Source organism: Neolamprologus brichardi, chromosome 1 (genome assembly GCF_056152115.1).
Source record: "Neolamprologus brichardi isolate AB-2024 chromosome 1, ASM5615211v1, whole genome shotgun sequence".
In the NCBI taxonomy this organism is placed as follows: Eukaryota; Metazoa; Chordata; class Actinopteri; order Cichliformes; family Cichlidae; genus Neolamprologus; species Neolamprologus brichardi.
The window spans coordinates 43206942-43230946 of NC_142104.1; the positions used below are offsets into that span (position 1 = coordinate 43206942).

General features: G+C 46.9%; 1 protein-coding gene across 1 annotated transcript in view; it reads right to left on the reverse strand.

Moving 5' to 3' along the window:
- sh2d7 (SH2 domain containing 7) overlaps window positions 1-24005 on the reverse strand; it is a 31897-nt gene that overhangs the window by 6408 nt on the left and 1484 nt on the right. Inside the window, exons 2-3 of the mRNA XM_006808095.3 lie at window positions 19569-19658; window positions 19324-19489 (exon numbers count right to left, since the gene is read on the reverse strand). Coding sequence (XP_006808158.2) covers window positions 19324-19489; window positions 19569-19658 — 256 coding nt within the window. The remainder of the gene's footprint in view (window positions 1-19323; window positions 19490-19568; window positions 19659-24005) is intronic.

The following is a 24005-nucleotide window of genomic DNA, read 5'->3' on the forward strand; positions in this document are numbered from 1 at the left end:
AGTTTTTAATGGATTTTTCTTTTATTGATTAAAGTTTCTTCAGCTCTTGTTCTGTGACAGTCATGAGTTAAACTGCTATGCGTCAGTTTAGGCTTAAGTGTTCTTTGGCTAGAAGCTGCTGTAAAAGTGTCTCAACATCTCAAAGTGTACATTCATGACGGCCTGCAGGTGGCAGCACGTGCTCTAAAAGTGAAGTGACAAAAGACAAGAGGAGGCTGCACAGAAAATGGACAATATACAAGCTTCACCAGGGAGTCCTGAGGACATTAATGAACAAAGCTTGCTTCAAAATGCAAGTGAACAAAGAAGGAGGGTATAAAGCAAACAACTGATAATAAGTAAAAACGCTGACATATCTGCAGTCTAACATCCAAAGCACTACAGATGAATCTGAACACAACATAAAAAATTCTTCCTAACATCAAGGGAGACTTAAAAAACAAATCAAAAATAGATGTATTACCTTATCACCAAGAGAAAAGCTGAAGTCAGACATAAGCGAAACATGCTCGTCATCACTTGCAGACAATTTAGAGACAAATAAAAGGAAAGGATGACCCTGACATTATGAAACTCTTACGTTATGTGGATTTGAGACAAAAGCACTGATGCATGTAAGCCAGTAACTGTTTTTTCAAAATCACATATAAAGGCTAACAGGTGCTGATGGAGATATTAGTGCAGATATCAAAGGTTCCACAGCAGCATGATATTGTGCTGCAGTGGAACCATATTGCATCAAAACAAGCCAAACTGTGCAAGAGAAAAGAAAGCAAAGGGAAACATTACAAACTGTGGAAGAAGAGCATAAGAAAGAAGCTTATAACGGAGAAAGACTACAGGTTGGTCGTATCCAGTCAGAGCGCACCACACCCATGTGACAGATCCACGGGATCTCCATCTCCTGCTGTTGCTCTACTAGCACAAAGTGTTTAGGACAGCATAACGCTGAGCAGACTACCCACACTACTATAGGGCATCTCTGCTGCTGATAAAATACATTTTAAAAAATGCATTGGTGGCCCCACTTGTAATGTCTACAAGGCATGTTCTGGAAAAAACATAATCAACAATACGCTCAGGCATTTGTTTTTCAAAGAGCGAAGAGAGAGAAGCTATCAAACCTGCCAAAAATACAGACGAAAGATCCCGAAGGAACTTTACAGACTCCATAAATGGCAGCAGTGCCTTATGTAAAGGGCCTGGAAATATTGGATGACAGTGAGAAAAATCAGAAACTGACCAAGAAACTGCCCGTTACAAAAGCTTTAATAGAAGTGGAGAGTTTCCCAGTTTCAGTGCCATAGTGTCCTGTTGTGGAAATCATCTGGAACCCAATTACCTTCAACTCTGCTCTTCGCCCAAGTTACGCAGCGACAGTGAGAAGCTAAAGGACATTAAAAGGACCAAGCACCAAAACAAACGTACACAGTGACAAGACATCAACCAGATCACACGGGGAACACCAAACATCAGCTTCACAACTGCACAAACCTCATAAAAAGGTCTCTATAAGACAGACGGACGTATTTGACGGCCAATAAGCTGTGTTATGGCTTTTTGACCTCCTAAGACCTGAACTCTTCCACAGCAGCATTTTTAATTTCTCTTTGCTATTTGGGCTGATTGGGACCTGATGAATGTAAAAACAAAGAATTAGCTGATTTTTATTTATTTTCTTTTTTACTAGCTGATTTTTGTTTCTGAGAAAAAATCCACATATGAGGACATTTGTTTAAAATTTTGATAGAACGGTGTATAATATAAGTGGTGGATATCAGGCCCTTGTACAGCAAAATTTTGTATTTTCATCCAGACATCCTAAAATGTGATGTCCACATGTGGATGCCAGGTCCTAGGAGGTCAAAGCAAGGTCAGGTGTGAAGGATTGTCAACACCAGTGTTGGTCAAGTTACTTGAAAAAAGAAATCAGCAACTAATTACTGATTACTTCCCCCAAAAAGTAATCCAGTTACTTTACTGATTACTTATTTTCAAAAGTAATTAATTACTTAGTTACTTTTTAAAAACACGATTTACAACCTGAATAGGTGATAAAGCGATAGATCTTTCAGCCCAATTCTACTTTTTCTGCATAATCATCATACAAAATGTAATCAAATGGAAAAAACTCTTTTTAAAACTTGTTTTATTAGTTTTAATCTTTTAACTTTATGCATCAAGCAAAAATGTAATTATATGCAACATTCTCTGACTGGAAGAAATTAGTTTAACATTTAAACCTATTTTCTGCACATTCCAGCACATAAAATAAAATATTTTTTGTGTTTACACTCAGTCTTTCAAATAGATGCAAGTAAAACACAGCAGAAAATAAATAAAGTCAAAGACTAGCGGTCCTGTTGCTCTATTTTCACCTGTAAAGCAGGAGTGGGGTAGGCGGAGGTTTACCCTGGTGCAGGTGTGCAGCGGTCAGTGGAAGAATCCACGAGTTTCTCTGTGAGTTTCCCATTACGTCGTAGCTACTCGGTGCTTGCTCGGAAGTTTAGGGGTTTTTTTCGCTGTAAAAAGAAGTTTTCTTCCCACGCACAACGGACACTAATGTTTTTGTCACTTTTTATGGAATCAAACTCAAAGTAAGGTCAGTACTTCCACGCTTTAAACGCTGCACGCTCATACTCTCTCTGCACTCGATATATGATCCATTGTTGATCTGCACACAGCTGTTGTCACGAACGTCGCACTCGCTTACGTCACTGTCATGAGACATTCTCGCAAAAAATCATGGTTTTAGTAACGCAGTAACACAGCTGTTGTAAAGACCCACCTTTTAGCACATCCCAGCACACCCACTCACTTCACCAGATGCACCTTGTTTAGTTCTCTCACCTTTGATTGGGTGTGGTGCTTGTCCTTAATTGCACTCACCTGTCACACATTATATAAGGACTGCATTTACTTTTGGCTCACTCTTTCTTCACTCCCACACGGGGCGGCAGCAGAGGTGAGGTTCTGTTTAGGTTTTGTATTTTATGTATTGTTTAAGGTAATGCGTAACTTAAATCTCTGTTTTCTTTCAGCATTGGCAGTCCATGTGTGTCTTTCCTTCCTTCTTTGCTTCATTGATTTGAGAATTATTGATTGGAGAATAAAATGAGAACCCCGTGAATGATTAGACGACTGCTTATTCTTATTCTAATCGAATGAGCCCATGATGCTGATTAGTCAACCCTGAGCCTTCCGTCCTTCATAACATGGTCCTCCGAGCCGGAGTAGTGTTAGCGTCATGGATTCACAGCAGCCATTGACTGAAGGTTTGAGACGTTCCAGTCGTGATAGTCGAGCTCCTGCCCACCTGCAGCAGTATGACGTTCAGTATCCTGGAAGTAGAAGAGCTACATGTGATACAGAGAGTCAAACCGAATGCCAGCACAGTGACAAAGACACACATGGGCTGCAGGATCCTGTCAGAGAGTCAGAAAGTCAACCAGAGACATCCCCTGCTCCTTTACCCACCAACCAAGATGAGGTCATGAGGGAACTCCTGACAACGATGAAGGAGATTAAGCAATTCATGATTCAATCATCTCCTTCCCATTCTTGTAGCTCCAGATCTTCAATTCGCACTGTCTCATCTGATGGAATCAAATCTTCTGTATGCAGTTTACGAGCCAGTCCTCAAACACATCAACAACATGAGCAGCTCCCAGTGATTGATACAGCAACCTGTCAATCACCCTTCCAGCCCCCACAGATTAGCCATCAGTCTGTCTTAGTTCCGGCTGCCAGCCCTCCTTTACCTAATTCAACCATATTATTCAATTCAATTCAACTTTATTTATATAGCGCCAAATCACAACAAATGTCGCCTCAAGGCGCTTCATATTAGATGCTGCAGTCCCTTCAACTGGTTTGCCTAGACCAGTCCTTGCTACAGAAGATGAGACTCCCTTTGATTTCCTGGCCTTATCACGGCAGGATCCCCACCAGATCTCATGTGTTCAACCTGCTGTTCCTTTAGCTGAAGACCCTGTTCAACCTCTCATTTGCATATCTGATCACAAGCATTGCCCTCCTCTAGAGCAGCAACCAGCTACATCCAATGCCTCACATGAACAGAAACCTTTGATACCTGTTACTGCTAGCTCGGGTCACTCCTCTAGCACGAGAACACATGTATATAAGCTTGAAGGTCCTTCGTTTCCAGACCTTAGTAGAGAAGACGAAATGCAATACAGGATGTTACGAATGGCCCTTACAAACCTTCTTGATCCTCATGAGACAGAGCACTTCAAATATCATGTCCTTCTTGATCACCTCAAAGTAGACCAAGCTAAACGATTAGCTCTTGCCTTTTCCTACGCTCCTGACCCATACACTCAAGCCATCAAAGCCCTTGATGAGCGTTATGGGCAACCAAGACAGTTGGCATTGAAAGAGCTAAAGAATATACTGGAACTGCCTCCTATCAGAGCAGGTGATGGTCAGAGTCTTGATAATTTTGCTCTTCGTGTACAGGCTTTAGTTGGGTTGCTTAGCACTATGGGAGAACAAGGACGTGCAGAACTAGATTGTGGCTCCCATGTTGATCGCTTGTTAGCGAAGTTGCCTGCAGAGCATTTCAGTCGCTTCAAACGGCACGTTTACAGGGAACAGGGAGAAATGACTTATACCTTGCCTTTGTTCTCATCCTGGCTGCAAATGGAATGCAAGTGTCAACCCAGAAAGGCCAGTCCTGTTTCATCCTTCAACCAGCCACGACCTGCCCGTAAGTACACCTCTCCACTTACAACAATATTACATGGGGCAAATACATCTGATGATCTTGGACAGGCAGCACAACCGATCATAACAACTAAGGCAACATGTGCATATTGCCGCTCACCTGAACACCACATTAGTAAGTGTCCCGATTTCATTCAGAAGACAAAGGATGAGAAAATAAACTGGATAAAAGCAAACAAACGGTGTTGGCGTTGTGCTAGGACTCATCAGGCCGCAAAGTGTGACCTGAGGAAAGCATGTGCCACCTGCATGGGACGACATCTACAGATCCTATGTGATGTAAATAAGAGATCGACAACTGAAACTAATCCTGTAGTGAGGACACTGTACTTTGATAGACCTAGTGATTGTCCTAGTGTCCTTTTAAAGGTTGTGAAAGTGCTCCTGCGAAATGGCAAAAGAACTCTTGAAACATATGCAGTACTTGACGATGGCTCCCAGCGTACCATTCTTCTAACATCAGCTGCGCAGCATCTCAACCTGACTGGGGAAGCAGAGAGATTATCACTTAGAACTGTCCGTCAAGAAGTTAAAACTATTCAAGGTTCTTCCGTAAGTTTCAAAATCTCACCCATCGCACACCCAGAGAAAACCTACACAATTAATAATGCCTTCACTGCAAGTCACCTAGCACTTTCAGAACACACCTACCCTGTATCATCTCTCCAACGGAGATACAAGCATCTTCAAGGTATCCCATTACCCATTATTAATAAAGCAGCGCCAGTCCTGCTCATAGGCTCAGATCATACTCACCTCATCACGCCTACTGCTCCATTGAGACAGGGACCATATGGGTCTCCTGCAGGAGTTAAAACCCAATTAGGATGGACACTTCAAGGTCCGATCACAGATTTCCAGCCCCAGAGCAGAACAGAGCATGTGCAGTGTTTGTTCACATCTCTCAGTTCATCTGCAGACGTACTGCGTTATCATGTTGAGAAGCTATGGCAACTAGACACTTTACCTGAATACAGTGAGAAATCTGTGATCCGATCAAAGCAAGATCAACTGGCACTGGAACTCCTTGAACAGGCCACAAAAAGGGTTGAGATCAATGGTGTTAATTGCTACGCCACTCCTCTTCTTCGGATGGCAAACTTCCCTCCTCTGAATGTCCCTCCAACTGTAGTCATGTCTAGACTCCCCAACACTGAGGCTCGGTTAGCTAAAGATCCTGACAAAGCCATGTCTTACAAGGATCAGATTTTGAAATTGGAGCAAGCAGGCTATGTAGTTAAACTTAGCCCAGAGGAGATGCACAACAGCAAAGAAGCCTGGTATATTCCTCATCATATGACAAGTCACAACAATAAAGATCGCATAGTCTTTGACTGCTCTTTCACATTCCAAGGTCAGTGTCTCAATAAGTACCTATTGCCAGGACCAATCCTTGGGCCAACACTTCTAGGTGTTTTGTTGCGTTTTAGGCAACATTCAGTGGCAATAAGTGGCGACATCAAAGGCATGTTTCACCAAGTCCGTCTTCTGCCTCCTGATAAACCACTCCTCCGATTCTTGTGGCGTGACATGAACAAAGCAGCTCCCCCTTCAGTGTATGAGTGGCAGGTACTCCCCTTCGGTACGACCTGCAGCCCTTGTTGTGCAATCTATGCACTGCAGAAACATGTGAAGGAATATCAATCTGACAAAGATGTGCAGTCTTCAGTAATGCAGTGTTTCTATGTTAATAACTGCTTGCAGAGTTTTCCATCAGCAGAGTTGGCTCGAACACTCCTAGACAAATTAAGAAACCATCTATCAGAAGGAGGCTTCGACCTTCGCCAGTGGGCCAGCAATAATCCTGTTGTGATTAGCCATCTACCATCTGAGGTAAGAACGGCAAGTAATGAACTTTGCCTGACTGAAGACAAGCCATCCGGCCCACATGAACGCACATTAGGATTATTGTGGAATTGTGAGACTGACTTGTTTGCCTATAAATACAGAACTCTAGCCTCACACCCCACCACAATGCGTCGTATCTATGCAGTACTTGCTCGTCTGTATGACCCATTAGGCTACTTACTCCCATTCACAACACGCGCCAAAACCTTAGTGCAAGAGCTATGGAGAAAAGAGAGAGATTGGGACGACCCTTCCCTTCCACACAACCTCTTAGAGGCATGGAAGTCCTGGGAAGAAGAACTTTGTTATCTTCCTCAAATTGCCATCCCACGTTGCTATACTTCTAAGGAAATGGATGTTTCTACCACAGTTCGAGACATTCATATCTTCTGTGACGCTTCAGAGCGAGCATATGGTGCTGTCGCATATTTGAGATCAGATGATCTTGAAGGTCATGTGGAACTGAGTTTCTTGTTAGCTCGCTCACGTGTTGCTCCTAAACGGAATTTAACAATACCCAGACTGGAGCTATGCGCAGCCCTACTAGGCGCACGCCTCTGTGAGCTCATACAAACAGAACTCACCTTACCAGTCAGGACTACCACCCTTTGGACTGACTCGACAACTGAGTGAGTTAAGTTAGACTCTTTTTCTCCAATCGATCTTTCTGAGTTAACTTCAATAATTACTTCCTCCAAACCATCAACGTGTCTTTTAGACCCCATTCCTACAAAACTGCTCAAAGAAGTCCTGCCATTGATTAATTCTTCGATCTTATATATGATCAACCTATCTCTAATAATCGGCTATGTACCACAGGCCTTCAAGGTGGCTGCAGTTAAACCTTTACTCAAAAAGCCATCTCTAGACCCAGCAGTCTTAGCTAATTATAGGCCAATCTCCAACCTTCCTTTCATATCAAAAATCCTTGAAAGAGTAGTTGTCAAACAGCTAACAGATCATCTGCAGAGGAATGGTTTATTTGAAGAGTTTCAGTCAGGTTTCAGAGTTCATCACAGCACAGAAACAGCTTTAGTGAAGGTTACAAATGATCTTCTTATGGCCTCTGACAGTGGACTCATCTCTGTGCTTGTCCTTCTTGACCTTAGTGCAGCATTCGATACTGTTGACCATAATATCCTATTAGAGCGATTAGAACATGCTGTAGGTATTACAGGTATTGCACTGCAGTGGTTTGTATCATATCTATCTAATAGACTCCAATTTGTGCATGTAAATGGAGAGTCCTCTTCACACACTGAGGTTAATTATGGAGTTCCACAGGGTTCAGTGCTAGGACCAATTCTGTTTACATTATACATGCTTCCCCTAGGCAGCATCATTAGAAGACATAGCATACATTTTCACTGCTATGCAGATGACACCCAGCTCTATCTGTCCATGAAGCCAGATAACACACACCAATTAGTTAAACTGCAGGAATGTCTTAAAGACATAAAGACTTGGATGGCCACTAACTTTCTGCTTCTTAACTCAGATAAAACTGAGGTCATTGTACTCGGCGCTGAAAAGCTTAGAAATATGGTATCTAACCAGATTCTTACTCTGGATGGCATTACCTTGGCCTCCAGTAACACTGTGAGGAACCTTGGAGTCATTTTTGACCAGGACATGTCCTTCAACGCACATATTAAACAAATATGTAAGACTGCGTTCTGCCATTTGCGCAACATCTCTAAAATTAGAAATATCCTGTCTCAGAGTGACGCTGAAAAACTAGTTCATGCATTTATTACTTCCAGGCTGGACTACTGCAATTCATTATTATCAGGATGTCCAAAAAACTCACTGAAAAGCCTTCAGTTAATCCAAAATGCTGCAGCAAGAGTACTGACAGGGACTAGAAAGAGAGAGCATATTTCTCCTGTTTTGGCTTCCCTTCATTGGCTTCCTGTTAAATCCAGAATTGAATTCAAAATCCTGCTCCTCACATACAAGGTCTTAAATAATCAGGCCCCATCTTATCTTAATGACCTTGTAGTACCATATCACCCTATTAGAGCACTTCGCTCCCGCTCTGCAGGCCTACTTGTTGTTCCTAGAGTATTTAAAAGTAGAATGGGAGGGAGAGCCTTCAGTTTTCAGGCCCCTCTTCTGTGGAACCAGCTTCCAGTTTGGATTCGGGAGACAGACACTATCTCTACTTTTAAGATTAGGCTTAAAACTTTCCTTTTTGCTAAAGCATATAGTTAGGGCTGGACCAGGTGACCCTGAATCCTCCCTTAGTTATGCTGCAATAGATGTAGGCTGCCGGGGGATTCCCATGATGCATTGAGTTTTTCCTTTCCAGTCACCCTTCTCGCTCACTATGTATTAACAGACCTCTCTGTATTGAATCATATCTGTTATTAACCTCTGTCTCTCTTCCACAGCATGTCTTTTATCCTGTCTTCCTTCTCTCACCCCAACCGGTCGCAGCAGATGGCCGCCCCTCCCTGAGCCTGGTTCTGCCGGAGGTTTCTTCCTGTTAAAAGGGAGTTTTTCCTTCCCACTGTCGCCAAAGTGCTGCTCATAGGGGGTTATATGATTGTTGGGTTTTTCTCTGTATCTATGAAGCGCCTTGAGGCGACTTTTGTTGTGATTTGGCGCTATATAAATAAAGTTGAATTGAATTGAACTGTACTTCACTGGCTTCAGTCAGATTCCTGCCGTTTCAAGGTATTCGCAGGAGCCAGAGTCTCAGAAATTCAAAACCTCACAAACAGTCAAGATTGGAGATACATCAATTCAGCCACAAATCCTGCTGATGATGTTACGAGAGGTAAATCTCTGAAAGAGTTCCTTAGCCCAAACAGGTGGACCGAGGGTCCCTCGTTTCTGCATGAACCTCCGAATAACTGGCCCACAATTACAGATCTCCATCCTGATGATGATCAGACTGAGTTAAAGAAATCCTACTTTTTTGGTATTGTCAGTACCCCCTCCCATACATACACACCCAGCTTCAGAACCTATCAAGAGCTATTGGATTTCACGGCTCGTTCACTCTCCAACCAAAAGGGTAACATTCCTTCTGCAGCTGATTATCTAACAGCAGAACAAGAAATCCTTCGTCAGGCACAACTGGACAGCTTCGGTGAAGATTTAGCCCGTTTACAGTCAGACAAACCCCTCTCATCCAACAGCCGTCTATTGTGTTTGTCACCAGTGTTGTGCAGGAATTCTGGACTTATCCATGTAGGAGGCCGACTACGGCAAAGCCCAGACTTGGAATTGAATGTCATTCACCCAATAGTACTTGATCCTGCTCATCCAGTGACCAAACTGATCATACAAAATTATGATGACAAACTGCATCATGCTGGTTCAGAAAGACTTTTTGCTGAAATACGTCGGAAATTTTGGATTCTCAGAGGAAGGGAAGCAGTACGCAGGCATCAGTATAGCTGCGCTGCATGTCAGAAATGGAGAGCACAGCCCATCATTCCAAAAATGTCAGACTTGCCTGCTGCTCATCTTAGGTTATTCAAACCACCTTTCTACTCCACAGGAATAGACTGCTTTGGACCATACATGGTCAAGATCGGCCGCAGATTGGAGAAAAGGTGGGGAATAATATTCAAATGTCTCACGACTCGGTGTATACATCTTGACCTCCTAAACAGCATGGATACAGACTCCTTCCTCATGGCCCTCCAACGATTCATTTCTCGACGAGGAACACCCCTGGAAATTATATGTGATCAAGGAACTAACTTCAAAGGAGGAGATAAGGAACTACGGGCAGCTTTTAACAACCTTGCTCCGACTCTACAGCCAGTCCTGATGACTAAAAGAATCCATTTCAAATTCAATCCCCCGCATGCACCCCATTTCGGTGGAGCCTGGGAGAGGGAGATACGTTCTGTGAAGAATGCTCTGAAGAGAACCATTGGTGCACAAATGGTCACTGAAGAGGTCTTAAGAACAGTCCTAATTGAGATTGAAGGCATTCTTAACTCAAAACCCCTAGGCTATGTATCCTCAGACATTGCGGATATTGATCCCATAACCCCAAACCTTCTCATCATGGGCCGACATGATTCGTCACTTCCCTTAGTATCCTATTCTGATTCTGACCTCCTAGGTCGACGACGATGGCGACATGCACAAATATTGGCAGATCACTTCTGGCGGCACTTCATAAAAGACTATCTACCATCCCTCCAAAGAAGACACAAATGGCAGAAGGAAAACCCAGATCTCACATTGAACTCTGTCGTAATGATCATGGATTCACACCTTCCACGTGCCCTTTGGCCCGTAGGAAGAGTGACACGCCTCCTGAAAAGCCCAGATGACCACATCAGAACCGTGGAAGTCTTAGCACAGGATAAAACCTATATCCGCCCTGTCTCCTGTCTGGTCCCACTGCCCCCGCTTCCAGACAAAGACTGATTCTGGTCATATCAGCATATTTCTCACTAGAAATATGGGGGCGGCTGTTGTAAAGACCCACCTTTTAGCACATCCCAGCACACCCACTCACTTCACCAGATGCACCTTGTTTAGTTCTCTCACCTTTGATTGGGTGTGGTGCTTGTCTTTAATTGCACTCACCTGTCACACATTATATAAGGACTGCATTTACTTTTGGCTCACTCTTTCTTCACTCCCACACGGGGCGGCAGCAGAGGTGAGGTTCTGTTTAGGTTTTGTATTTTATGTATTGTTTAAGGTAATGCGTAACTTAAATCTCTGTTTTCTTTCAGCATTGGCAGTCCATGTGTGTCTTTCCTTCCTTCTTTGCTTCATTGATTTGAGAATTATTGATTGGAGAATAAAATGAGAACCCCGTGAATGATTAGACGACTGCTTATTCTTATTCTAATCGGATGAGCCCATGATGCTGATTACTCAACCCTGAGCCTTCCGTCCTTCATAACAACAGCGTTCCTACGGGAAAGTAACGGTAATCTAATTACCGTTTTTGCAATAGTAATCCCTTACTTTACTCGTTACTTTAAAAAGTAATCAGATTACAAGTAACGCATTACTGCCCATCTCTGGTCATCACTGTGACATTTCTGTGAGAAAGCACAGTAAAACAGTATCTGGTCTCCATGTGACGGGTTACACCTCTGCAGCACACACACACCTCCCTCCTGCCTATCACCAACCATAGATTAACCCCTCAACAGTGAAACAGGTCTCCTGATTGGCTGCAACTGCCCCAGAGCACTAGCACCCAGACGAGTGATGCTTTGCAAAGACGATGAGGGTTACACTGTTCAAACATTTAGGGCAGAACACAGTTGTTGGTTTATCATCTTCCTTCAAGACAGACATGGTGAGGACCTTCTCCCATCATGTTGGTATATAAGAGATCCCTTGACTACCTGTAATACAGTGTGGAATATTGTCCACTGTTGCATCCACATACAACCCACTGGGACGTACTACTACCCATCTTCTCAGTAGAACAAGAATCCTACAAGAGATGTCAAAGCACAGGATGGGATGACCCATTGCCTGAACATCTGAAACTATGGTGGGAGCAATGGAGAGAGGACTTTGCCAATCTAGAGACAGAAGGATAGGCAGATGTTGAAGGCTTTGATGGATGAAAAAGGAACTGCATCCTTTTTTAGATGCAAGCACCATTACCCTTATGGAAAAGATATTTATAAATCTTATAAAGTTTGTATCTGTCTTGTGTGAAACTTGTATGAAAAGCATACAAGAGTGAAAACAGATATAATATCCCTAGAAAAAGTATATAAATTAAACTTGTATGTTTTGGATTCTTACTAAAACAATATATGAAAGTGGCCACTTTCACGAGTAAATCATATAAGCCTTACATGATTCACTATATGAAGTAGGCCAACTCTGATGCAAGTCTTTTATAAGTTTTTCCTATTTCTTTTCCATATGGGACGGTATAGTCAGTGATTTTATCTGAGGGTTAAGAATGCACTGGAACGGTTCGCAGCCAAGTGTGAACCAGCGGGAATGAGGATCAGCAACTCCAAATCTGAGGCCATGGTTCTCAGCCGGAAAAGGGTGGAGTGCCCACTCCGGGTCGGGGATGAGTTCCTGCCCCAAGTGGAGGAGTTCAAGTATCTCGGGGTCTTGTTCACGAGTGATGGGAGAAGGGAGCCAGAGATCGACAGACGGATTGGGGCTGCAGCTGCAGTAATGCAGACGCTGCACCGGTCCGTCGTGGTGAAGAGGGAGCTGAGTGTAAAAGCGAAGCTCTCAATTTACCGGTCGATCTACGTCCCTACCCTCACCTATGACCACGAGCTGTGGGTAGTGACCGAAAGAACGAGATCACAAATACAAGCGGCAGAAATGAGCTTCCTCCGAAGGGTGGCTGGCCTCTCCCTTAGAGATAGGGTGAGAAGTTCGGTGTTACGGCCCTAGCTGGGCCTCCTGATACTGCCCTTGTGTGGGCGTGGTGTTTTTCTCCACCTCCTCCTCTCTTGCCACTCCTACCCCCTCTGTTTCTCTCACTCTCCTCTCTCCCCAGGACACAGCTGCTCTTGGTTAGCCTCGTTTGCCACCTGAATCCAGTCAGCAATCACCTCTGAGGCTATTTAAGCTGGGGATGAGCTGTGAGCAGGGTGGTATTTCTCTGGTGTTCCCACGTGGGGTGTTCTCTGGTGTCTCTGCTTTGTGTTCTTGGGGTGTAGTTATCCTGCCTGAAGTGTGGAGTTGTGGAAACAGGTGAGCTTGTGGGCCCCTGCAAGTGCCTCCTCGTGGTGTGGAGTTTTTGTTTGGTTGTTGTGTTCTTTGTTGTTGCAACCTTTTTCCCTTTTTCCAAGTGTTATTGGTAAAACGGCGTTGCCGGCTCTTTATGTTAAGATTATCTATAATAAAGACTATTTTATTTACTAAAAACACCTGTCTGTTTCCCTTTCATTCTGTCCTGGACTCATTTGTTACTGGTCCCCTCACTCGCATGCCTAGACCCCTTCGGGGGGATGTAACAATGTGGGGGCTCGTCCGGGATATGAATGGAAGGAACAGCAATTGAGTATTAGTGAGTTGTTTGCCGGTGGCTTGTTTAGTTGTATTGTATCTGCTGCGCTCTCTCCAGTTAGCAAAGGGGAGTGTCTAGCTGAGCGTAAGCTCCTCCTTCAGGCACTCATTTTTTATTTTGCCTTTTTTATTTTCGGAGTAATCCTGGGTGGGGATTAGTTCCCTGTCGGGGGTAGGCTTGTCGGTGCTTTGTGCACTTGATGCTTAGCCTTTAAAGTTGCCTCGAGCCTGGTACACTCCAGAAGCTAACTAGGCTAAGATTTTAGTAGGTAGGTCTGGGGAGAGGGTCGGTGGTATTTTTATTTATTGGTTAACCTGTGGCCACACATTTCCCACCTGTTTTTCATTTGTGTATTGGAGGTGGTGCTTCTTTGTTGTTACTGTTAGCCTCAGGTAGTTGTTTTAGTTTTAATGGCTATCTTTGATATTGCCGTGTTTAAGGAAAACCCTTCGCTTGTCCAGCTGGACGCCTGTAGGAAGAGGGATTTGCATGAGGTGGCGTCATTCTATGGTATTTGTGTCTCCACAGCTCTGCGTAAGGCTGAACTAAAAGCTGCTCTTGTGTCTGGCTTGGTGGAGAAAGGGATAGTGGCCCTGCCAGTGTCTGCCAGTCCACTTGAGCATGGTGTGGCGTCTCAGCCTGTTCTGCAGGTGCCAGCTCAAGGTGTAGCTCCATCAGTGTCTACGCCTGTTGTTCAGGGGCTGCCTGAGGACAAGCCAATGACACTGCCTCACTTTGAACACCTCTCCATAGAGTCATCTGTAGGTTCAAAGCACGATGCTAGGCTACGTGTCCGCCTGGCTCGTCTTCAGTTGGAAAGGGAGGATCGTGAGAGGGCGTTCCAGCTAAAGAAGGAGTTGGAGCTTAAGCGTTCAGACGCAGAGCTTGCCAGAGCCAGGGAGGTTGAATTGAAAAAGGTGGAGGCGGAGACAGCTGTTAAGTTGCGACAGTTGGAACTCCAGCAGGCTTCCCTTCCTGCGACTGCTTCTATTCTGCAGGCAGAGGCACTATTTGATGTGGGGAAAAACATTAGTCTGGTTCCAGTGTTTCGCGACACTGAGGTTGACAGTTATTTTGAGTCCTTTGAGCATATAGCCACAGCCTTGCACTGGCCACGGGATTCGTGGGCTATTTTGCTACGATGTAAGCTGGTAGGTAAGGCTCAGGAAGTTTGTTCCTCATTGTCAGCTCCGGACAGTCTGAATTATGACAAGCTGAAAAGTGCCATCCTGCTAGCTTATGATCTAGTCCCAGAAGCTTATAGGCAGCATTTCCGGGGATTAAAAAGGGGACAGGGTCAATCCTACCGAGATTTTGCAAGGAAGAAAAGTGTGCTTTTTTATGGGTCGATGGCGTCGATGCGTGAATTAATGCTGGTGGAGGAATTTAAGAACTGCATCTCCGAGCAGATTGCAGTATACCTCAGTGAACAGAAGGTTTCCTCATTACAGCATGCTGCAACACTCGCTGATGAGTTTGCCGTCATCCATAAAACCAGTGTCATTAAGCACGACCGACGCAATGACCTAGTGAAGGTTAGTAATGTGCCAGCTACACAGTACCCAATGGGTGAGGCACTTGTGTCCCATTCCAAACGAAAATGTTTTGTCTGTTTCAAGTCTGGCCATTTAATAGCAAATTGTGAGGCCTACAAACAGAAACAGTCAGTCTTGAGAGTTAGGAGTGTGCCAGCTAACAAAGACGATACAGGCGTGGTTTCAAGAGCCAAAACAAAGCTCTGCTTCTTCTGCCACAAACCTGGCCACCTGATTGCTCACTGTATGAAAGCCAACTCAAAGCAAAATCGATCTGTTTTCAAAAGAGTGAACTGTGGTTCACAAACAAACAAAGTTGCCAGTCCTAGGCAACAATTGGAGCATAATTGCTCAGTGGTGTCATTTGGTCACTGTCAGAGATCAACTATTGTAATCTGCCACCTGTTGACCGTCTTTCGGGTCCAGATGACCTGCAGTGTGAAACATTGTGTACGACACAAACATTCCAACCTGCACCTCTGGCTAACCAGCATGCCTGTTGCCGTGACCTAGCAAAGAAGTGCCTGAAAAGTGTTTCAGTAAGGCCTTCTAGCTATCCGCTGGGCTCTCCTTATGTAATGGCTCGAAAAACATCTGGCTGTCACTCAAAACACTATTTTGAGGGAATTGAGCCAACCCCATTCAGTGTTTTGGACCCATCGAAAAGGTCTTGGCGGATTCGGCAGGCTATGCCTAACCGTTATTATGGTGCATGGTAAGTGATATGGTTAAAAGTTGGGTAGGACATTCTGTGACAAACCACTGGTTTGTATTTATGGGAGGGGGTGTTACGGCCCTAGCTGGGCCTCCTGATACTGCCCTTGTGTGGGCGTGGTGTTTTTCTCCACCTCCTCCTCTCTTGCCACTCCTACCCCCTCTGTTTCTCTCACTCTCCTCTCTCCCCAGGACACAGCTGCTCTTGGTTAGCCTCGTTTGCCACCTGAATCCAGTCAGCAATCACCTCTGAGGCTATTTAAGCTGGGGATGAGCTGTGAGCAGGGTAGTATTTCTCTGGTGTTCCCACGTGGGGTGTTCTCTGGTGTCTCTGCTTTGTGTTCTTGGGGTGTAGTTATCCTGCCTGAAGTGTGGAGTTGTGGAAACAGTATAGCTGCTTTACGTGAGTAGTGTGGGCTTGTGGGCCTTGGCAGCAGTAAAGCCAGCTGCTGTTAGTAACAGGGTGAGCTTGTGGGCCCCTGCAAGTGCCTCCTCGTGGTGTGGAGTTTTTGTTTGGTTGTTGTGTTCTTTGTTGTTGCAACCTTTTTCCCTTTTTCCAAGTGTTATTGGTAAAACGGCGTTGCCGGCTCTTTATGTTAAGATTATCTATAATAAAGACTATTTTATTTACTAAAAACACCTGTCTGTTTCCCTTTCATTCTGTTCTGGACTCATTTGTTACTGGTCCCCTCACTCGCATGCCTAGACCCCTTCGGGGGGACGTAACATTCGGCCATCCGGGAGGGGCTCAGAGTAGACCTGCTGCTGCTCCACATCGAAAGGAGCCAGCTGAGGTGGTTCGGGCATCTGACAAGGATGCCTCCTGGGCGCCTCCTGGGTGAGGTGTTCCAGGCATGTCACACCGGGAGGAGGTCCCGGGGCAGACCCAGGACACGCTGGAGAGATTATATCTCTCGGCTGGCCTGGGAACGCCTTGGTGTTCCCCCGGATAAGCTGGAGGAGGTGGCTGGGGAGAGGGAGGTCTGGGCCTCTCTGCTTAGGCTGCTGCCCCCGCGACCCGGCCCCGGATAAAGCGGATGAAGATGGATGGATGGATGGTTAAGAATGAGGATGGAGATGTTCATCGTGCTTTCATCATGAAAAAATCTCGTGTTTCCTCTACAAAGATCACCTCTATCCCAAAATTGGCGGCAGCAGCTGTCTCAGTCACAGGGAGTAACATGCTCAGATAAGAGCTGTGTTACAGCAATGGGAAAGCACTCTTCTGGACAAGCTCTAAAGCTGTGCTGAGCTTCATCATACATAAATAATGAAGTACACTGTTTTCCCACATTGGTTGTAAATAGCACGCAGAAGATACACAATAGCACAACACTGCAACAGTGGTTTTATATGGTTTTATGTCCCCTCCACTGATATACCATCAATGAAGTCTGGCTACTGGCTCATAAAGATGAAGTCAGTTGGTTTCATCCCACACCTGTCAGCGTGTGGTCTGTTGGAGACCAAGTAAACCTGTGGAAGATAAAAGAATCTCCCTACAGAACGAATGAATCCTTCCCACCCGCCTCTTACTGTGGTGCCACCTTTGAGTTTTTGTGGCGTGGACTGATCGGCCCATTCAAGACCAAACAGGGATGCAAGGAACACAAGAAACACGCCCTGCTGTTTACATGCTTTAGCTCTTGTGCTGTTTATGTTGAACTGTTATGGAATCTGTCAACCAATGCTCTCGTCAGTGGTTTGCATTGCTTTTTTGCACTATGGTGCTCAGACAACAAATTAAGTGTGACCAAGGAATCAGTTTTATATGTGCCAGAATGAAATGAATGCAGCTCTGGTGACGTTCCTCATAGAAAACCAATGTAACTTTGCTATTGTACGAACCCACGGTAATCAACAGTGATGATACAGTGTTCTGTGAAAAACTGTTTCAAGTTACAATGTATGTACAGTATTAAATGATGTAGTCGGGAGTGTAAATTGCCTCCAATGCAGTGTGCTGTAAAGGTTTGTACGTTTTGAAATGCAGTTATTTCTTATTATAAACGTTTTGAGCCTTCCTGTAATAACAAATGTCTTATTTTGACTGGAGCTTTACACTCGTAATTACAGAAAGGTAATAAAAAAAGTCTAAAACAGCAAAGGAAGCTAAAGATTACTGAGAGAGAAAAATGAAATACGGAGAAACAGGGAAAGTAAACAAATGGTAAATGGCCTGTATTTGCTTTACTCGTCCCTAAGGACCCCAAAGCGCTTTACACATCCAGTCATCCACACATTCACACACTGGTGATGGCAGCTACATTGTAGCCACAGCCACCCTGGGGCGCACTGACAGAGGCGAGGCTGCCGGACACCACCAGTAGGCAACGGATGAAGTGTCTCGCCCAAGGACACAACGACCGAGACTGTCCAAGCCGGGGATCAAACCGGCTCGAAAGAAGGAGATGAGCTTCATCTAACATGGCAGCGAGGTTAAATATGTCTGCTACATGTGTTTAATAATTTGGGTTTTTGCATATAGAGGACTTGCTAATTTTCTTTTGTTGTTGACACGTATGCTGGTCTGTGATGAAGCTAAGCTGCTGAAATAAACAGAGTTCAGGTTTAAGCTTTCTTCAGCTGGCAGTGAATGTGCTAAACAGAGAAGAGAATTTCATTTTTGAGGAGAAAAGCAAAGACATTCCAGATATTTCAGATCTGCTCTCAGATGCAGAACAGAAGGCAGATCTCGCATTTGCTGGTGATTTGCATTTCTGCCTCAGACACTAAACCTGATTTGATACACTCCTTTTTCTCACAGAACAGGAAAGCAAGAACTTAAAAGAATTTGTGTTTTTATTATGCATAATTGTAACCTCTTTTTAAGATGAGAAAAAGACAAAAAGGCAACAATCCCAGTTTCTCATGTGGCCCCGTGAGGAAATTGGTTGCACACCTTCTTGGTTGTGGGGCGATCGTGGCTCAAGAGTTGGGAGTTCGCCTTGTAATCGGAAGGACAGTTTCGTCTCGGTCGTTGTGTCCTTGGGCAAGACACTTCACCCGTTGCCTACTGGTGGTGGTCAGAGGGCCCGGTGGCGCCAGTGTCCGGCAGCCTCGCCTCTGTCAGTGCGCCCCAGGGTGGCTGTGGCTACAATGTAGCTGCCATCACCAGTGTGTGGATGGGTGGATGACTGGATGTGTAAAGCGCTATACAAATACAGGCCATTTTACCTGGTTTACATCTATCAGAGGTCATCTGAGGTCACAGTGAAGTACCCATTAATGTCAAGCTCCATATTACTTTGGGGAGGTGGGGGGTTCAGGTTAAATTCATCTTTTTCTGGGCCTCTCAGTTCATTGTGTGGTAGTGTGATCTCTTGGGTTATTTCCTGTGTCATATAGTTCACACTTCCCAGTGTTTTCCTAACTCTGGGATGACTGCTTTTCTTTGTTCTGCACCGGCCTAATCAAATGGCTGTCTGCTTCATTCAATCTGCCTTCTGTGTCTGTGCTTGGGTTCACTTCTATAAACCCTGACAGCCTCACCTCATTACAGCTGGAGGTCAGATATTCTCCAAAGGGCTGGATGGCGCTGACCTTGTAGTGTTGGATCAGCTCGGTGAGACTGCCGTACGTCTGAGAGTCTCCTGATATGATAAAGTGTCCGTCTTGATTTTGGGTGATAACAAAATGACGGCACCTGTCGTTACCCCTTGGGAGAAGGCAGAGAGAGGAGTGAGGAAGAATACTGAAACAGTTCAACAAGGTCCAGCTGACATGATTTGCCTTACTTGTAGGACAGGATGTAGCCAAAGGCTTTATCGCTGAGACGAATGAGGAAACAGCCCATGCTTTTGTCCCTCAGGAGATCCTCTGCTTCCCTGCAGCGGAAAACAAAACCAATTGAACAAACCGGCAGTCAAACTGGATTTGAAACACATCATGAAACTATTCATTTCACTCTTACATCACTCAGAAACAGAGCTCTACTGATGCTGAATCCAGAGGTAACATTTTTCACACTCTAAGCAAAATTCCTGGAAGCAGGGACAGCACAGCCACGGCCTTTCATTAAGAGCCTTTGGGTCATTAATGTCAACAGACTCGTAGCTAATGCGCTATAACTTACAACTAGCTCAACTCATTTTTATGTCGAATGCCAGTTTTTAAGAAGGAGCTTTAATCTGAATAGTATGACGCGAACAAAGACAATTCATATTTTACCTCATTTTTGGCTGTGATATTAATTCATATGGAACAGAATATTTTTTTTTCCTGAATACAACTCCTGTTCTCCCAAACATATGTAACTAAACTTTTGCTTTGAAAAAGTCATTGAGGTAAAAGTATGTGGGTGCTTTCAGCAAAACATATTTAAGTATAAGAAAAAAAAGCTCTTAGTGCAACACTATCTACATCTCTGTTTTATCCCAATCACTACCAGTTTCCCTCGTCTAACACCAAGTCAGCAGTCCTAACGTGTGTCAGGGGTCGCGGAGTGGAGGCGAGGAAGAAGGAACCCAAACGCAGGACTCGCAGGTAGGTGAAGCCGGGTGATTTATTGTCGATGGGGTGAACACACAGAACAGAGGTAGGAAATGGCTGGCTGGCTGGACGACTGACTGACTGAATGAATGACGGACTGAATGGCTGACTGAACACAGGCGGAAACAACAACATAACATCAATGACACGACAAAGAACGAGTAGAAACAGAAGACTTAAATACACAGACTGATGAGGATGATAATGAGAGACCGGTGAGTACACAGCTGAACATAATCTGGCTAATGGCACGAGACGAGCTGACATAGGAACAAACAGGAAGTGGAAACATTGATGTGGGAAAACTGAAAACACTGGGTCACCGACCCAGGAACCCTGACAGTACCCCCCCCTTCAAAGGACGGCACCCGACGGCCAAAAAGAAAGAAAAACCAGAACAGGGCGGGCGGAGGGGGCCCAGGACGGAAGGACGGAGTCCAAAACAGAAACAGTTCAGGTGGGCGGCCGCATGGCCGGCGGCCGAGACGAGACAGTTCAGGTGGGCGGCCGCGGGGAAGACGGCGGCGGCCGCTGAGCAGGTCCGGTGGGCGGCCGCGAGGAAGGCGGCCGAGACGAGACAGCTCAGGTGGGCGGCCGCGGGGAAGACGGCGGCGGCCGCTGAGCAGGTCCGGTGGGCGGCCGCGAGGAAGGTGGTGGCGGCCGCTGAGCTGGTCCGGTGGGCAGCCGCGAGGAAGGTGGCGGCGGCCGCTGAGCTGGTCCGGTGGGCGGCGAGGAAGGCGGCGGCGGCCGCTGAGCAGGTCCGGTGGGCGGCCGCGCCGGTGATGACGTCCAGAGCGTGGCTGGGGCGACGGTGCGGCAGCCGCAGGACCAGGCGAAGCAGAGGCTGACGCCGAGGCCGAGGCTGGCCCAGGCGAAGCTGAAGCCGAAGCTGAGGCTGGCCCAGGCGAAGCTGAAGCCGAAGCTGAGGCTGAGGCTGGACCAGGCGAAGCTGAAGCCGAGTCTGAGGCTGAGTCTGGACCAGGCGAAGCAGAAGCCGAAGCTGAGGCTGGACCAGGCGAAGCAGACGCCGAAGCCGAGGCTGAGTCTGGACCAGGCGAAGCAGACGCCGAAGCCGAGGCTGAGTCTGGACCAGGCGAAGCAGACGCCGAAGCCGAGGCTGAGTCTGGACCAGGCGAAGCAGACGCCGAAGCCGAGGCTGAGTCTGGACCAGGCGAAGCAGACGCCGAAGCCGAGGCTGAGTCTGGACCAGGCGAAGCAGACGCCGAAGCCGAGGCTGAGTCTGAGGCTGGCCCAGGCGAAGCAGAAGCCGAAGCTGAGTCTGAGGCTGGCCCAGGCGAAGCAGAAGCTGAGTCTGAGGCTGAGGCTGGACCAGGCGACGGCACGGGAGCCGGGGGTGACGGAGCCACAGCTTTCGGGCCAGCGGGCGCGGAAGCCCCTGGCTGGAGACAGGCAGGGCCAGCGGGCGCGGAAGCCCCTGGCTGGAGACAGGCAGGGCCAGCGGGCGCGGAGGCCCCTGGCTGGCAAGCAGGAGGGCTCACAGCTGGCTCTGGGTGCTGTGGCTGCAGGTCCGGGGACTGAATTGACTGGACGGGAGACGACTGGACTGACTGGACGGGAGGCGACTGGACTGACTGGACTACAGACTGGACAGACTGGAGGACGGGAGGCGACTGGACAGACTGGAGGACGGGAGGAGACTGGACTACAGGGGACTGGAGGACAGGAGGAGACTGGACTACAGGGGACTGGAGGACAGGAGGAGACTGGAGTGAAGGCTGAAGAGCAGGTGAGTGAACTGACTGGAGTGGAAGCTGAACAGCAGGTGAGTGAACTGACTGGAGTGGAAGCTGAACAGCAGGTGAGGGAACTGACTGGAGTGGGGAAGCTAAGGGATGAACAGAGGTTGGCGATGCTGATGGCTGAGCTAATGACAGAGTTACCGAGGGGGATAAGATTGCAGCCTGGGCTAATAAGGCTGGTGCCTGAGCAGGGGACACCTCAGCTAGCCTAACCAGTGACAGCGCGAGGGCGTGAAAGGTTGGATCAGGAGGTGGATGAAGAGGTGAAGTAGTAGGTGAACCGGTTAGCTCTTCCAAGCCTCCAGGGAGGTCAGGCTGGGTTGAGGCTGCCCTCAGCCTGGGCGCTGGGACAGGCACGGGAGGTGGCTGGGCACCAGTCACCCCCACCCGGGAAACAAGAGCGGATGTGGAGGTAGACTGCGTCGCAGCTGCCTTCCTCCTGGGAGCTGGCACCGGTGTGGGTGTAGGCCGGGCCCTAGACATCTGAGGAGGTGAAATGGCTGAAGAGGAAGGCCAGATCTAGGCTGCCGTGCTGGTGGGGAATGGCTGAGTGACGGGTGTGGAAATGGTGACCGGGTGTGTGCTACTGGCAGGTTTATCAGGGTTTGGTCTGTTTTTTCTGCCACCACGATTTACAGTCTTTGTGGGAGCAGCGCAGAAAAAATCTTCCCAGTCTACATCCTCCAGGAGGGAAACTCCCCATGGATCGGTGGTGGATCTGTTATGTGTTTTATGAGAACAATCAGATGACGGATGTGGAAAACAGTTAGTGGAACTCACCACCGGGAGTTGTTGAAAATAGTCCATATTATGGCGGCGTGTGCGCCGCTTTCTCCGGGAAGAGGAAGCGGCCGGGGTAAACAGCTGAGCCTCTGGCGTGGTAGCCTCCATGGAGCCGAGGTGGGAGGCGTAGCCGCGGTGCCTTGGCGAAGGTGGAGGTCCGGCGAATGAGGCGGCGGGTGTGTGAACGAGGAGCGGAGCGGCGAGAGAGGGAGCGGCCGAAACGCGGCATGAAACGTCCGCTCTCCGCGGCAAATGCTCCGGGGCAGGTGAGGCAGCAGGTGGGGGAACGCGGCGTCTCCGAGGCCCGCCCAGAGCCAGGCGAGTCCCCTCGAAGACGTGCTCTCTCTCCGAGAAGAGCCGCTGTTTTCCCCTGACCACCTCTGCCCAACGAGAAAGCGCTGCCTCCTGCCGCTCGTAGAGGTCCGAGTCCGCTGGGTTCCAATCGTGTCTTCGTGGCACGGGTCGTGTCATTCTATCAGGGGTCGCGGAGTGGAGGCGAGGAAGAAGGAACCCAAACGCAGGACTCGCAGGTAGGTGAAGCCGGGTGATTTATTGTCGATGGGGTGAACACACAGAACAGAGGTAGGAAATGGCTGGCTGGCTGGACGACTGACTGACTGAATGAATGACGGACTGAATGGCTGACTGAACACAGGCGGAAACAACAACATAACATCAATGACACGACAAAGAACGAGTAGAAACAGAAGACTTAAATACACAGACTGATGAGGATGATAATGAGAGACCGGTGAGTACACAGCTGAACATAATCTGGCTAATGGCACGAGACGAGCTAACACAGGAACAAACAGGAAGTGGAAACATTGATGTGGGAAAACTGAAAACACTGGGTCACCGACCCAGGAACCCTGACAACGTGAGGTATAAGCAGAGATGGGCAGTAACGCGTTACTTGTAACTTGTAATCCGATTATTTTTTTCAAGTAAAGAGTAAAGTAAGGGATTACTATTGCAAAAACGGTAATTAGATTACCGTTACTTTCCCGTAGGAACGCTGCGTTACTGCGTTACTAAAACCGTGATTTTTTTGCGAGAATGTCTCATGACAGTGACGTAAGCGAGTGCGACGTTGGTGACAACAGCTGTGTGCAGATCAACAATGGATCATATATCGAG